Source organism: Arvicanthis niloticus, chromosome 26 (genome assembly GCF_011762505.2).
Source record: "Arvicanthis niloticus isolate mArvNil1 chromosome 26, mArvNil1.pat.X, whole genome shotgun sequence".
In the NCBI taxonomy this organism is placed as follows: Eukaryota; Metazoa; Chordata; class Mammalia; order Rodentia; family Muridae; genus Arvicanthis; species Arvicanthis niloticus.
The window spans coordinates 16789981-16802860 of NC_133434.1; the positions used below are offsets into that span (position 1 = coordinate 16789981).

General features: G+C 44.9%; 1 protein-coding gene across 2 annotated transcripts; it reads right to left on the minus strand.

The window, feature by feature from the left end:
• Nucleotides 1-86: 86 nt before the first annotated feature.
• Rexo2 (RNA exonuclease 2) lies at nucleotides 87-12593 on the minus strand. Of its 2 annotated transcripts, XM_076925063.1 has the most exons (7): nucleotides 12370-12593; nucleotides 11368-11451; nucleotides 6980-7057; nucleotides 6257-6368; nucleotides 4873-4981; nucleotides 3183-3236; nucleotides 87-534 (listed from the first exon to the last, which is right to left on the minus strand). In XM_076925063.1, exons 1-7 carry the CDS (start codon nucleotides 12514-12516, stop codon nucleotides 405-407), a joined length of 714 nt encoding a protein of 237 aa, XP_076781178.1. In that variant the 5' UTR covers nucleotides 12517-12593; the 3' UTR covers nucleotides 87-404. The 2 variants fall into 2 exon arrangements, with proteins under 2 accessions (XP_076781178.1, XP_076781179.1); XM_076925064.1 differs by lacking the exons at nucleotides 87-534; nucleotides 3183-3236; nucleotides 4873-4981; nucleotides 6257-6368 and adding an exon at nucleotides 5356-6226 and having other exon boundaries at nucleotides 12370-12588.
• Nucleotides 12594-12880: the final 287 nt, after the last annotated feature.

A 12880-nucleotide genomic window follows, 5' to 3' on the forward strand; every position in this document is an offset into this window, starting at 1 on the left:
TTGAGAATTTAAGCCTTAACCACACTACTTAAAAAACACCTGTCCCCAACAACTGAATGAGTAAAGAGCAGAAAGTGCCAAAAGGGTTGCATTTCAATAGAACTAGCTTTATTTATTATTCAAACAAAAGGAATGTCCTATAAGCAAGTGCAGATATGGACTGAGGGGGTGGGCGTGGCCTGAAGCTTACAAAGGACCCGCTGTGTCCGAACAGAAACACAGAAACAGCAGATTAGAAGAAACAGAATAGTGATGTCTGCTTGTGGAGTCTGAAGATGCAAAGTTAACTGAAAAAAAAGATTTTTTTTTTTTCTTTAGAAAAGGTGTTGTGCCGAGCGGTGAGCAGGAGAGAGAGACACTAAGGTGGCTTCTGACAGCCAGGCTCTGCGGCTTGAGAACTGGCATCAACTCACAGGCTTCTCATTTTCTCCGTTTTCTATAATTTTCCTCTTCTTTTCGTCTGTCTTTTTCTTGAAGATGTTATTTCGGTAAAACTGAAGCTCTTTGATGCTTTCACTAATGTCATCCAGTGCCCTACAAGCAAACACACCACACTGAAAAAAAAAAAAAAAAAATGTCCCGAACCCCAGAGATGAAAATCGTGACTTGTTACAAGTCACCCAGGAGCCAGGCAGGGGCCACAAGCTGGTGTGGAGAGGAGCAGATGCTGTTTGTTTTACCTTTAAAAAGTAGATCAGAAATCCCCACACCGGTTCAGAGGACGCATTTTGGTTAGAAGGGCTCTCCACCGCTTGCTCGCTAATGTTCTCTGCAAAGCATCTGCTAACTTAACACGTACTATGAATTCCTAAGAAGAACCTGAACTGCATATACAATATTTTTGCAATGCAACCATCCACATTCACAGAATACTTACCAGCAACAGCCCAAGACCCAAGGTCTGGGAACCAGTATGCACTAGTTAGGGACAGCCCCAAGCAGAATACACCCACATACCCGCCGCAGCTCCTGACTCAGTCATCCTAAGGAACGCCAATTATCCAGATCATACAGTACCTAGCCATAAAGGAGGCTCTGCCTCCTCTCTTGTGGTAATTTGTGTTAGGACCAGTGGCAGCCTGCCTCCACCTAACAGCCTTTCTTCTCCGACATGCTCAGCTGTGGAAGCCTGAGAAATCAGGTAGCCGTGATTATTAAAAAATGGTGTGCACGTAAAGTCAATACACGGTGGTGGGCTAAGGGCCTCTTCTAGAGATACACTGCATAAACAAGAGTGCCAGAGTTTGTGTGTGTCTCTCTCTCTCTCTCTCTCTCTCTCTCTCTCTCTCTCTCTCTCTCTCATGTGTGTATTTGGCAGAGGACTGAAAAATATAGCTAAAAAATATAGCTCCCCACCCCTAAGTGAAAAGCTATTTGCAAGTGATGGCTGCCAGAAGTGGGGGTCAATTTCCTTCATGTCAGGACCACCCATATTCTGGTGGATGACCCCACATCTACGAATGACTTGGCAGGTTATACAACAACAACAAAAGGAAGTTAGGTATAGTGCCGTGCATCTTTAATCCCAGCACCCCAGAGTCTGAAGCGAACAGATCTCATGTTCTCTGACCAGGCAGCCTGGTCTAAATAGTATATTCTAAAACAGCAGGACTACACAGAGAGACCTTGTCTCAACTCACCCACACCCCCACAAAAAAGGAAAAGAAAAAGACATAAGGTAGGAGGGGACACTTAATGTCTGAAGGGAAGGGGGAAGCTGGGGTAGACATGATCAAGACACATTGGAAACATGTATGTATGTATGTATGTATGTATGCATGTATGCATACATGCATGTATGCATGTGCAGGGCAGAGGACAACCAAGGGTATCACCCTCAGGAATGCCATCCAATTCTTGAGACAAGGGTCTCCCACTGGCCTGGAGCTCCCCAACTAGGCTAGAGTGGCAGACCACGGAACCCCAGGGGCCCTTCTCTGGCCCCTCAGAGCTGAGAACAGAGCATATGCCACCTCGCCTAGCACTATGACATGGGTGCTGGGGACTGAGTCTAGGTCTTAGTGCTTATGACCGTGAGGCAGGTGCTTCCCCAAACAACTCTAAAACACACCAGACCTCTCAAGGTACTTTTAGAATGCACTGATTGGCAAAGCCTGGCCCAATCTTATGGACAGTTATGAGTTATGCCGTCTTGTGTGAGTAGCCACATTTTTTTGTGGAAATGTCTGTCTATTGTATTATGGAGGCCGGTCTTCTTCCAATCTACTTAGGGACATAATGATGGGGCAATGTAGGTGACTATCAGCTTCCTAAACTGAAAAGCTGGCGAGATGGGTCAGTGGGTAAAGATACCCCTGCCAAGCCTGACGACCTTAGTTCAACCCCTAGGCCTGACTCCTGCAAGTTGTCCTCTGTATCTTCACATATGTACCACCTACACACACACACACACACACACACACACACACACACACACACACTAAGAAAATCAATAAAATCTGAAAAAGCCAAAGCTCTAAAAAATTCCAAACCCTCTTGTTTCTGATAAAGTGTCTTAGAGCTGGATTAGTACGCTATCGTTTGGGTACACCCCTGTAAGCAAGCTGGCCATTCTAGCTCAGGGACTGGTCTTTCTGTGATGCCTCAAACTGTACACTGCAGAGTATCATCTAAGCAAACCACTACTCAGTGTCATCAACTAGGTAAATCAAGAAACCAAATGCTTCCCTCAGACTGTTCTCACCAGTCAGCTGTTCTTTCTAAATGGCGGCAAATTTTTAAAGAAAGAATATATGCCTGGGGTTGCAAGCACAGACACACCAGAAAAGCAGAAGTATCCAGGGAGGAGAAGTGTTTACAGTGTTCTAACTTCAGATGGCCACACTTGTCTGCCTGTCCTCTGGGAGAAGGGACCCAACAGTGCTAGCTTCCACAAAGGTCACAAATTGTTTCATCTTACTTCCAAACCAAGTTTTAAGAATATAACAGACTATATGGCTAAAAATAAAACAAATAAAATTCAAGAAATCAAAGAACTGAGAACCGAATCAAGAATCCTGACCAGCAATCTTGAGACTCAGTGTAAGAAAGTTTTCCTTCCTTCCACTACTCAGACCTATCCTTTGCCCAATAAGGAAGAATGGAGAGGTTATTGTTTAGAAGTCAGAGTTGGGATTGAGTGTGTGTCATACTGGCGGACCCTTAGTAGGTCCCAATCTTACCTGTGAGAAGCAGCCTTCTTCGGTGCAAATTCATAATCTTCTGGATACCAGCGTCTATACACAGTAAAAATTATAAACTCTCAAAGGAAGCCATCTCAAGTACACTAAGCAATCACCTTCAAGTCATTTATCTACTGGTTTCTGTTTGTTTGAGACAGGGTCTCAGGTAGCTCAGGCTGGCCTCCTGATCCTCAAACTCCACCTCCAGAGTACCATAACAGGCTTCTCACCCAGTTTATGAGGGGCAGGGAATCGACTACATACTAAGCAAGCACTCGACCAACTGAGTTACATTCCCCAGCCTCCTCCAAGTGATGCACAACGGAGAAAGGCATGTCCTCTCTTCACCCTAGATACTCTCTTAAACAAGCCTGTCTGTGTAGAGGATTCCCAAGTCTCTAACACCGACCCAGCCCTAGCCACAATCTGTTCTGCATACGTATCAAACTACTGGGCATCTCCACCCAACCCACTAGACACTTCTAATTTTATATACACACACGCACACATACATACATGACCACACATCCTCCACTCCCGTCCATGGGTGCAGCTGTTATTCTGAAGTCTCTCCTTTTCTTTGGAACACTCAGTCCCACCATCCACCTGAGCTGCCTCAGCCGGAAACACTAACCCATCCTCCGCTTCTCTTTCCTCCCTCACCCAAGCAAGCATCGGGCATCATGCCTGCTGATCTTATGCATACCCCTCCCAAGTGCCCAGTGGCCATTTCTGTCACTCGGTTCTCCGTCCCCAGATGATTGATACACAGCCTCCTTTCCTACCACTGTACTTCAGGATGATAATTATCTTCTCTCCCTCTTCCATTAAAACTCTTTCAAAGGAAACACGCCCTTATTAGAGGCAATCAAACACCTTGAGCAGGCACACGAGCCTTTACCGTCCAGCTTGGTCTCACCTTTGCCAATCTTAAGCTTTCCATTTAACAAATAACATGCAATTTTCTTTTAACATACTTTTTTTTTTTTTAAGATGGGGTATCATATAGCCCAGACCGGCTTCCTGATCCTCCTGCCTCCATCCTCCCCAGGGCTGGAATTAGAGGTGTGTACTACTGGACCCTGAATACACCGTGCTGGGGCTCCTGCATGCTGGGCACACATACCATCTGTGCTCTACGCCAGCATCCCGGGGCCTGTTGTGTCTTAGCCTTCGGTCCCCCAGCACCCTTCCATCTCGGTTTGCATTCAGGAATGCTCGTTCCTCATTCAAGCCTCTAAATCTCATTCAAAAGGCTGTGGGCCAGATGAAGCTTTCCGACTCTCGCTTCTGCTCCAGCCCACTAAGCTCCTCCTGGCCCCTCATATTCTGCATGAGCACCCCCATTACACAAGTCCTTATTTTTAAGTTTTTTTTTTTTTTTTTTTTTTTTTTTTACACTTCTGTCAACTCACTAGACCCTGAGCTACTCAAAGAGTTTGTCATCTGTGTTCCCAGTGGGCAGGCCAACACATACATTCTCTGCTTTAACGAAATCGGCGTGGAAGGCTTGTGACACTTCTCCCAAGCCTCACCACCCAGAATACACACAGACTCACAGAAAAGAGACTGGAATGAGGAAGACAGACACCCACTCAGCGCCCTCTACGCTAGCTGATTATTCTCTACAAGTTTGCGATTAAGACATGCTGCATGAGGCAATGTAACAGATCCTGAATCCAGCCCTTACCTGCACAGCTCCTTAACAGTGCTGACATCAATTATCCTATAGTGAAGATGTTTCATGAACTGGGGCATGTGTTTGTCAAGAAACTTCTTATCTGCATGAACTGAGTTCCCTAGAAAGACACGAAGCACACCGCATCTGCGCATCTCGAACAGTGTACAGAACGATATAGACATTCATAGATCATACTTGAAACGGAAGCTATTTTTTTTTTTTTCTTTTCCAAACAGTTCCTAAAAAGCATCTCTGGATGTCTCCATCAAGTCTAAGTACTTCAGGGAAGTTACAAATCCAGATTCCCCAGCAGGTCTAGTTCACAGTAAACTCGTAAGCGGGCTCTCGTGGGCAGAGCAAGCATCTCACACTTCCATGCACTTAAAGAGCTTAAGTCTGTTACCTGTCAAGTTCTTACCAGATAGATGTGCAAACTTGTTCCCAGTGTCACAAAATCCACACTACTAACACTAAAAATTTAACTGAACCATATAGTAGATAAACCTTTATTTTACATTCCAATGGTTTTGACAAGTCATATCCACATTCATGCTTTCATACAGTAGTTGATATTATAAACACTGGATTTTTAAATGAGAACTTTAAAACAGACATTAGCCACACTGGCTAAGGAAACAGACTTTTGTACAATATATGCTCTTATGTGTGATACCAAAACCTTTCCTTGTATTTAAAATGTTAGTTACCATATTAATTTACATACAGAAATGCAAACACACCCCCATAGAACATTTACCTTCCCTCTGACAATGCCAACCCTTAAAAAAAATTCCTACTAGAGTAGATCTGGTCTCTTTAAAAAGTCAGTGTCACAAAGAGGGACAAAAAAAGATAGGTGAATGACTTTATGAGCAACGACTAACTTTGGGTTCAAAAACAGACACTTTACGGTGCTTCAGATGTGGGCTGGGTACCACAGATATTCTTAAATGGGGGTAATTATTTCCAGTGTAGTAATAACACTGTGTCACGTAAGAAAATGTCCTTCCTCTTAGGAGCCGCTTGAGGGGGACTTTAGGAAGCAGTATGTTAAAGCCAGCGGATTTGTTTTCAAATGTCCAAAAGCAGCAAGAAAAATTAAGGGGAAACCAAGGCGGCAGAGATTTGAGAATGACCAAATTCAACCTTTCTGTGCATCTGGCATTTTTCCATAATAAAAACACTGGTGGGGAGGGGCTTCTGAGTTCATGTGTGTTTCTCAGATCTCAGATCCAGTTCCAAGCCATTTCACCAATACACAAAAGTGGACGAGTGCTCCGAACCAGGTGAGCGGAAGGCAAGGACGGTCTCAGCTGGTCTCTCTGGAACGTCAGTTTCTTGAACCACTACTACAGAAGACTATCTACGAGATAGACATAGGATTGGATTTTACCTGCAAGTGGACAGAGCCCCGGAGGAGTCTGCTGTCGTACAAAGGACAGAAATTCATACTCTGCCTGCTGCAATGTAACTGTACTCTCCTTCACTGCCTTGGTAAGACCAGACTGCAAGAGAGAATCCCCAGCCCCCACCAGAAACACATGAAGTCAGTTTTCAAAGGTATCCAGAAACGGAAACTTCACTTCTAAAACAGGTAAATGTTAACCACAGCTGGGCCGCTCTTGGGGGCTCAAGTTTGAACTGAAACTGCCATCTTTTACACCAATTTCGTGCCTTAAAGAAGCCAACCGAACTAAGTTCCTGATTTGTTAATATCGCTTCCACAGTCAGAAAAGATGACGCTCAGAGTCCAAGGATAGAACCTCTGGCAAGAAACAGCTCCCAACAGGAGGGCAGTAGTCCCCCTTCTCTGCGGTCGAGGTCTAACCTTATCCAAAAGACTGACTTGAGTAACATTCGAAACTCCACAATGCGTTCGCGACAGACTGAACGTAGAAGAGAGAAAAAAAAAAAAAAGAGGGCATTCAGGAGAAGGTGATCTCGAGAGGTCCCAGAGTGAAAAGTGAATGAGCAAGCAGCCGCCCAGGCTTGCCTAAGCCACTGTCCTCTAACCCTTTTATAACACCGTCCACCAAGGTCACAGGAGTCAGATGTGGGAAGCAACAAGCTTGTGACCGATCCCCAAAGCAGCAATCCTGTTATTTCGTAATGTTACCTTCCCGTGATGCTCCTTGCACCAATCTGACATGCTGTCCAGCAACTCATCCGGCTGTTTGATAATCAGGTTGGGACCCTGTGGGTGAGAAAAGCCATTAGTCATCAAGAACCAACAGAAGCTCAGCATGGTGGTGTGCGCCTTTAATCACTGCACTTGAGAGGCTGAGTCTTGTCACATACAGGTGTCTTTGATTTTGAGGCCAGTCTGGTCTGCACAGCAAGCTCCAAGCCAGCCAGAGCCCCAAAGTATCAAAAGAGTCAACAGAAGTAACCTTACTTTCAAATTGTTTTTATTTACGAGTGTACTGGGAGACGGACATCACATGCACATGCGTGTGAGCTCAGAGGACAACCTTCCTCTGTGAAGTTCTTCCTCCAGAGCCATCTACCTGGGAACGAGGACTTGCCAATTAGGCTGGCTAGCAAGCCCCCAGAGAGTCACCTATTTCTACCAGGATGGGGATTGCAGATGCACACTGACAGGCTGGCTTCTTGTGTAGGTGTAATGATCTAACTCAGTCAGGTTCTCTGCTTATACAGCAAGCACTGTACTGACTAAGCCATCACCTAGACATGTTGTTTTTAATACCCATTTATATTTGCACGCAAAACATGCAAGAAAATAGAGGGGCTTTGAGGAAGGTAAGGCTGAGGAGAAGGATCAAATAAACACAACAGACGCTATATGTGCACTGCAAATGAACTTACACTGTTGTTTTTAGTTGTTTTATGTTTTAAAAGGGAATGCTTTTACAGAAATGACTAGTAATATCTAAAGAAAAATGGCCCCTGGATTTGCAGTTCAATTTACTTATTTCTTTAAATTTATTATTTTTAGTTATGTATATTCTTGTGTGCCTGTGTACATGTGTGCTGGAGTTACAGACAGCCTTGGAACTGCCCAACATGGGTGCTGGGAACTGAACTCCGGTCCTCTGTAAGGGTAGTATACTCCTTTACTGAGTCTTCTCTGTAGCCCTTGAATTTTATCTGTGCATCACACACACACACACAAACACACACACACACAGCATGCTCACAGAAGTAAGAGAACAACTATGGGAGTCAGCTCTTTCTGTCTACCAAGCAGGTTCTGATTACCAATCTCAGGCCATCAGTGTCGGTGGCACTTCCACCCACCGAGCCAGCTGGCCAGCCCTCTGGCCCAGGTAATAAAATTGTGAGTCTGTTTGAGAGCCTAACAAGTGGGATTAAGCAAATGATTTTTGTTTCACCTTAAAAGGCAAACAAACAAAGGTCAGGGGCTGGAGAGACTGCTCAGAGGTTAAGAGCACTGACTGCTCTTCCAGAGGTCCTGAGTTCACTTCCCAGCAACCACATGGTGACTCACAGCCATCTGTAATGGGATCAAACGTCCTCTTCCAGTGTGTCTGAAGGCAGTTACAGTGTACTCACATACGTAAAATAAATAATTCTTAAAAAAAAAAAAAAAAAAGACAAAGGTCACAAGAAAGTCTAGCTTTCTTTATCATGTCTTAACATAATATAAGGAAGTACAGTTGCCTGAACTCTCTGCAGAGAGTATCTGTGACTTACTGTAAGGAGTTATGACGGGGAAGGAGCTAAACACAGATGCCAGTCACTGAAAGGAATACAAGCTTATATAACCAACACATCTTAGATTCTTTTTCTAAAATTTATTGTTTTTATTTATTTATATGCAAGAACATAAGTACAACATATTCCTCTGTGTGTGTGTGTGTGTGTGTGTGTGTGTGTGTGTGTGTGTGTGCATATGCGCGTACCTGTATGTGTGCATGCAGGTCAGAGAACAACTTTTGGGAGTTGGTCCATGTGGTTCCAAAGGATCAAATTCAAGTTGTCAGGCTTGGCAGCAAGCTCCTTTGCCTTCCCCACTGAGCACTCTAGTGTAAACTCTACAGCTAGTCTAAAACTGTACTAAAACAGGCCAGTTGTCTAAAACTGAATTGTAGCCAAATACAAAAACAGATGTCGACAATCTTGGTGGAGAAATAAAAGCTATGTTTATAGAAGAAGAAAAAAAAATTGAAGAACAGAAACACAAACTATAAATCGACCGACCTCTTCCAGACTGCCCTTTGGTGAACTAAGACTCCAAATTAACTTTGCAAAGCAAGATGCTTCAAGCAGCAAACAACACTTTCCTCAGACTCCTCCATGAGAATAAAACATACTTCCCATGCAACTGACATCTCTTAAGTATTTTTCTTAACACCCTTATCCCCATCTGACTTAAGCCTTGGAACAAACCCCCTATTCATGGGCGACTGTACGGACACACACCGAAGTTCTTCCGGGTACGTATCAACCGACTGATCCATTAAAGCGCATTGTGGGTTGTCCAGAGTCTAAAAGAAAAACACTTCTTCGGCCAAGAGTAAGCAGGGCTGATAAAATTAAGACACTTGACTGCTCGTCACCAAAAAAATCCCACGTCAGAAAAATAAGCGTGCAAACCGAAAGCTCGGGGCTAGATTTATACAGATTTACACAGGAAACTGTTGGAAGAAATATAAGACACAGTCTCATGGTTCTCAACCAGATGATAACCCTGATGCCACTACAAGGTGGGAATTCACCCACCTCTAGATCTTTTTTTTTTTTTCTTTTTCTTTTTCTTTTATTTTTTTTTTTTTTTAGGTTTTGCTGTTGCTGTTTTGAGACAGTCTCATACTATAGCCCAAGACGACAAGACGACCTGAAACTTACCGTCAACCAGCCTGGACTCAAATTCACACTGACCACCTTGCTTCTACCTTCTGACTGCTGAGATTAAAGAGGGGTAACCAGCTAAAAAGCCCTTATCCAGGGAATAAAAAGTCCTTTTGCTTACTCAGGGAATGAAAAGACGCTCTAACTGTAAACAGGAAATGTCTGCGGCTCCAGTGTCCACCAAGCTTACGCTCTGAGAACCTAATTTATTAACTAGACTCTTCTTTCCACAGGAATACCAGCTCCATCTCTCCAGGGTTTGTTGTTGTTTCATTTAATTTTTATATGTATGCATGTGTCTGGTACGGCCAGGCACATGGAGGGCAGGGGCAGGCCATCAAGTCCTTTAGAGCTGGAGGTTTGGGAGCTTGTGAGACCTGGGTACTAGGACACAAATTCTTGTCTTCATGATTAAGTAGTACATGCTTTAACTGCTGAGCCATCTCTCCACCCACACTATGTAGCCCGGACTGGCCAGGAACTAGCCGTATAGACCAAGCTGGTCTCAGACTCACAGACATCCACCTGCCACTGCCTTCCACATGCTAGGATTAAAAACGTGTGCCAACAGGCCTGGCCTATTTTGTTTTTTTAATGACTTCAAATATTGAGGATGGTATCAAGGTCAGGAATGTCACCTTTTAAAGTGCTTCAGGGGTGCTTAAACGCAAATGCCAACCGGTCTGCTCTATTTGTTCTGCGAAATGTTTCAGTTCAAAGTAGCATGCGCAGACTGTTATCGCAGCTGATAAAATCACCATGAGAACACGTTCTAAAACCCTAACACGGATGTGCATGAACCACGAAGTCTAGCTGAAAAGGCAGTCAGCCACCTGGAACAATGGGTGTCATCGGTGAGGAGTCAACCAGCTCAGACGGAAACGTCACTGGTCTATAAGGAACACATACGGATACTTGTTTTCTTAACATTCCCTAAGCAACAGGTTGTAAACACTACCAACAGGCACCAACATCGTATCAGGTATTCTATAGGAAGCACAAGAATGACAACAGACAATCTAGAGGTCATTCAAAATACATGAGAAGTGCTGACTGCATCTCCTTCGAGGATACAGGTAAATGAGATTTTGGTCCCTACAGAAGAATCCCCTATGAAATAGTAAAAGGGGGACTATATATGGAAGCCCTTTAAAGCCGAAGTTGGGGCAAAAAGATGGGGAGCTCTGGCAGGGGACACCAAGCTGATGAGGACACAGCTGGCTGGATACTGGTGGTAGCGCTTCAGACTGCCTGGGTTTAGAGAGTAGTTTAGGCAGCTTTCCCAATACCTAGCTAAATGCTCTTGAGCAAGTCCCCTGAATCTCTTGTAACCCAGTGTCTTCAGGTCTAAAATGAACATCATTAACAGCCTATTTTCTCATCATGAGGACTAAGAATATACATGTAAGTAAGCCCTTCAAACTACTGTAGCCTAGGGTTGGAGGGCAGTCTCTAAATTTCAACCGAAAACTTAATCCGGTTATGAAGTGGATTATGTTGGTTCCAATACCAATTCTAACATAGTATATTACATTGTCCTAGTATATTGCGCTGGGCCTTAGTCTACATGGACCTCAATCCGCTAAGTTTTTCAATTAGATTGGAAGAAGACACCTTTAGATCCCCAATGTCCTTTAAGTGGTATGAATGTATTTATGCTGCATCACCTACTTCAGCCAAAATGTTAAGATCAGAGTCAGTTATCAGACAGGCCATCTCAATGATCTGGTCCTTTTCAATGTCCAATCCTGTCATCTGTAAAACATAAATAAGTAAGAATACAACACATGAAACCAACTAAAAAAAAAAAAAAAAACTCTTCTGCCCAAGTTTATTTAACAGACATTCCTTTGTGCATACCCAGCTTACATTCTACGATCAGTAATGGTGTTTCTCAACAGTATTCAGGGTAATAAGTTCTGAGTTCTCAGAGACTGCTAAAGGCACTTACTGTGCAGCTCAGCTACTGTCAAACACTCTATTTGTCCTGGGAACAGATGCAACGTGGGCAGGATGAATACACCACTCGATTACAGAAAAGTGAGCTCACTAACGTTACCTCGCTGTGGTTTACAAAGGTTTCCTAAGTTTTCCCAACAACAACAACAAAAAAGTTAACAACTAAACTCAGTTTGTAAAGAGAAAACTGGGGTTCAAGAGAGAGGCCTAGGTATGAATGCGTTAAAACTAAAAAGGGTTCTGTTCCCGGTGGACTTTGAGTAACTTGAATCTTCTAATGGGGCCTCAATTTTCTCTTTTATGGAATGAGGGGTAAGGCTGAGTCATCTCCTGAGTCCTAGCTTAAGCAACCTAGTCTTTTAAGGCTAGGGGGTGGGGACGGAGCAGGGCTCAGAGTCGCTGCCCCCACTTTCACCCACGATCCTGAACTCCGAGACACTAAAGCGTAAGGCAAATTCACTTCTGGGTGGAGGTCGAGCTAGGGAGAGGGAAGACACATGGATGACTCCACCCAGATGGAAAGAAACCCCACAGTTCAGCACAGTCCCAGAACCCCGCAAAACTCCTGGCTCGGGGCTCCTGGGGCCGTGCTCACCTGTCCGCACCTGACACCCATATCCTTGCTGTTTCCCGGGACAGGGGAGTCCCTCGGTCACACGCGCGAATCTGAGCTCGCCTCCCCGCACCCTCCCCGCCACGGCCGCACTTTCTCACCTCCAGGTCTACCCAGACCATTCGCTGAGCCATGCTCTCCCCTGCCGCCATAGCTGCGCTACCTTCGCTGACACCTCGCGCCCCGAACTGCCCGTGTCTGCCACCCACGCCCCGCAACAGCCTGGCGCCCAGGGATACGCCTAGCATCACCCGGCACGAGCCGCCACGGCCCCAGCCCCGCCGGCCCAGCGCGCGCAGGCGCCACAGTCGCTAAACGTCGCAAACCCACGGGGAGGTGCCGGGAGAAGACTACAAGCCCCGGCATGCTAGGCGTCGGCTCGCCCTCCACAGCTGCGCTCGGCTGCAGAAAGGTCTGATGGGAGTGGGAGTCCTTGGTCCAGCCTCCAGCTCCCCTCCCCCGCCACGTGTTTTCGGATGTTAAGGGACTTGCTTGTATTTCACGGCTAAAGTTTGTCTGTTTCCAGGAGATATCATTCCTGAGTTTTTATTAGTTCTAAGCCGCAAAGTTAAAGAGGTTTTACTTTGAAAAAATACAGTTATCTGTTTAAGA

Coding starts and splice junctions, on each gene's coding strand:
- Rexo2 (XM_076925063.1), bottom strand. CDS start 12,516: ATGCTAGGCGTATCCCTGGGCGCCAGGCTGTTGCGGGGCGTGGGTGGC. Junction 11,452..12,369: donor TGGTCTGGGTAGACCTGGAG/GTGAGAAAGTGC, acceptor TATGTTTTACAG/ATGACAGGATTGGACATTGA. Junction 6,369..6,979: donor GCAAGGAGCATCACGGGAAG/GTAACATTACGA, acceptor TCTCTCTTGCAG/TCTGGTCTTACCAAGGCAGT.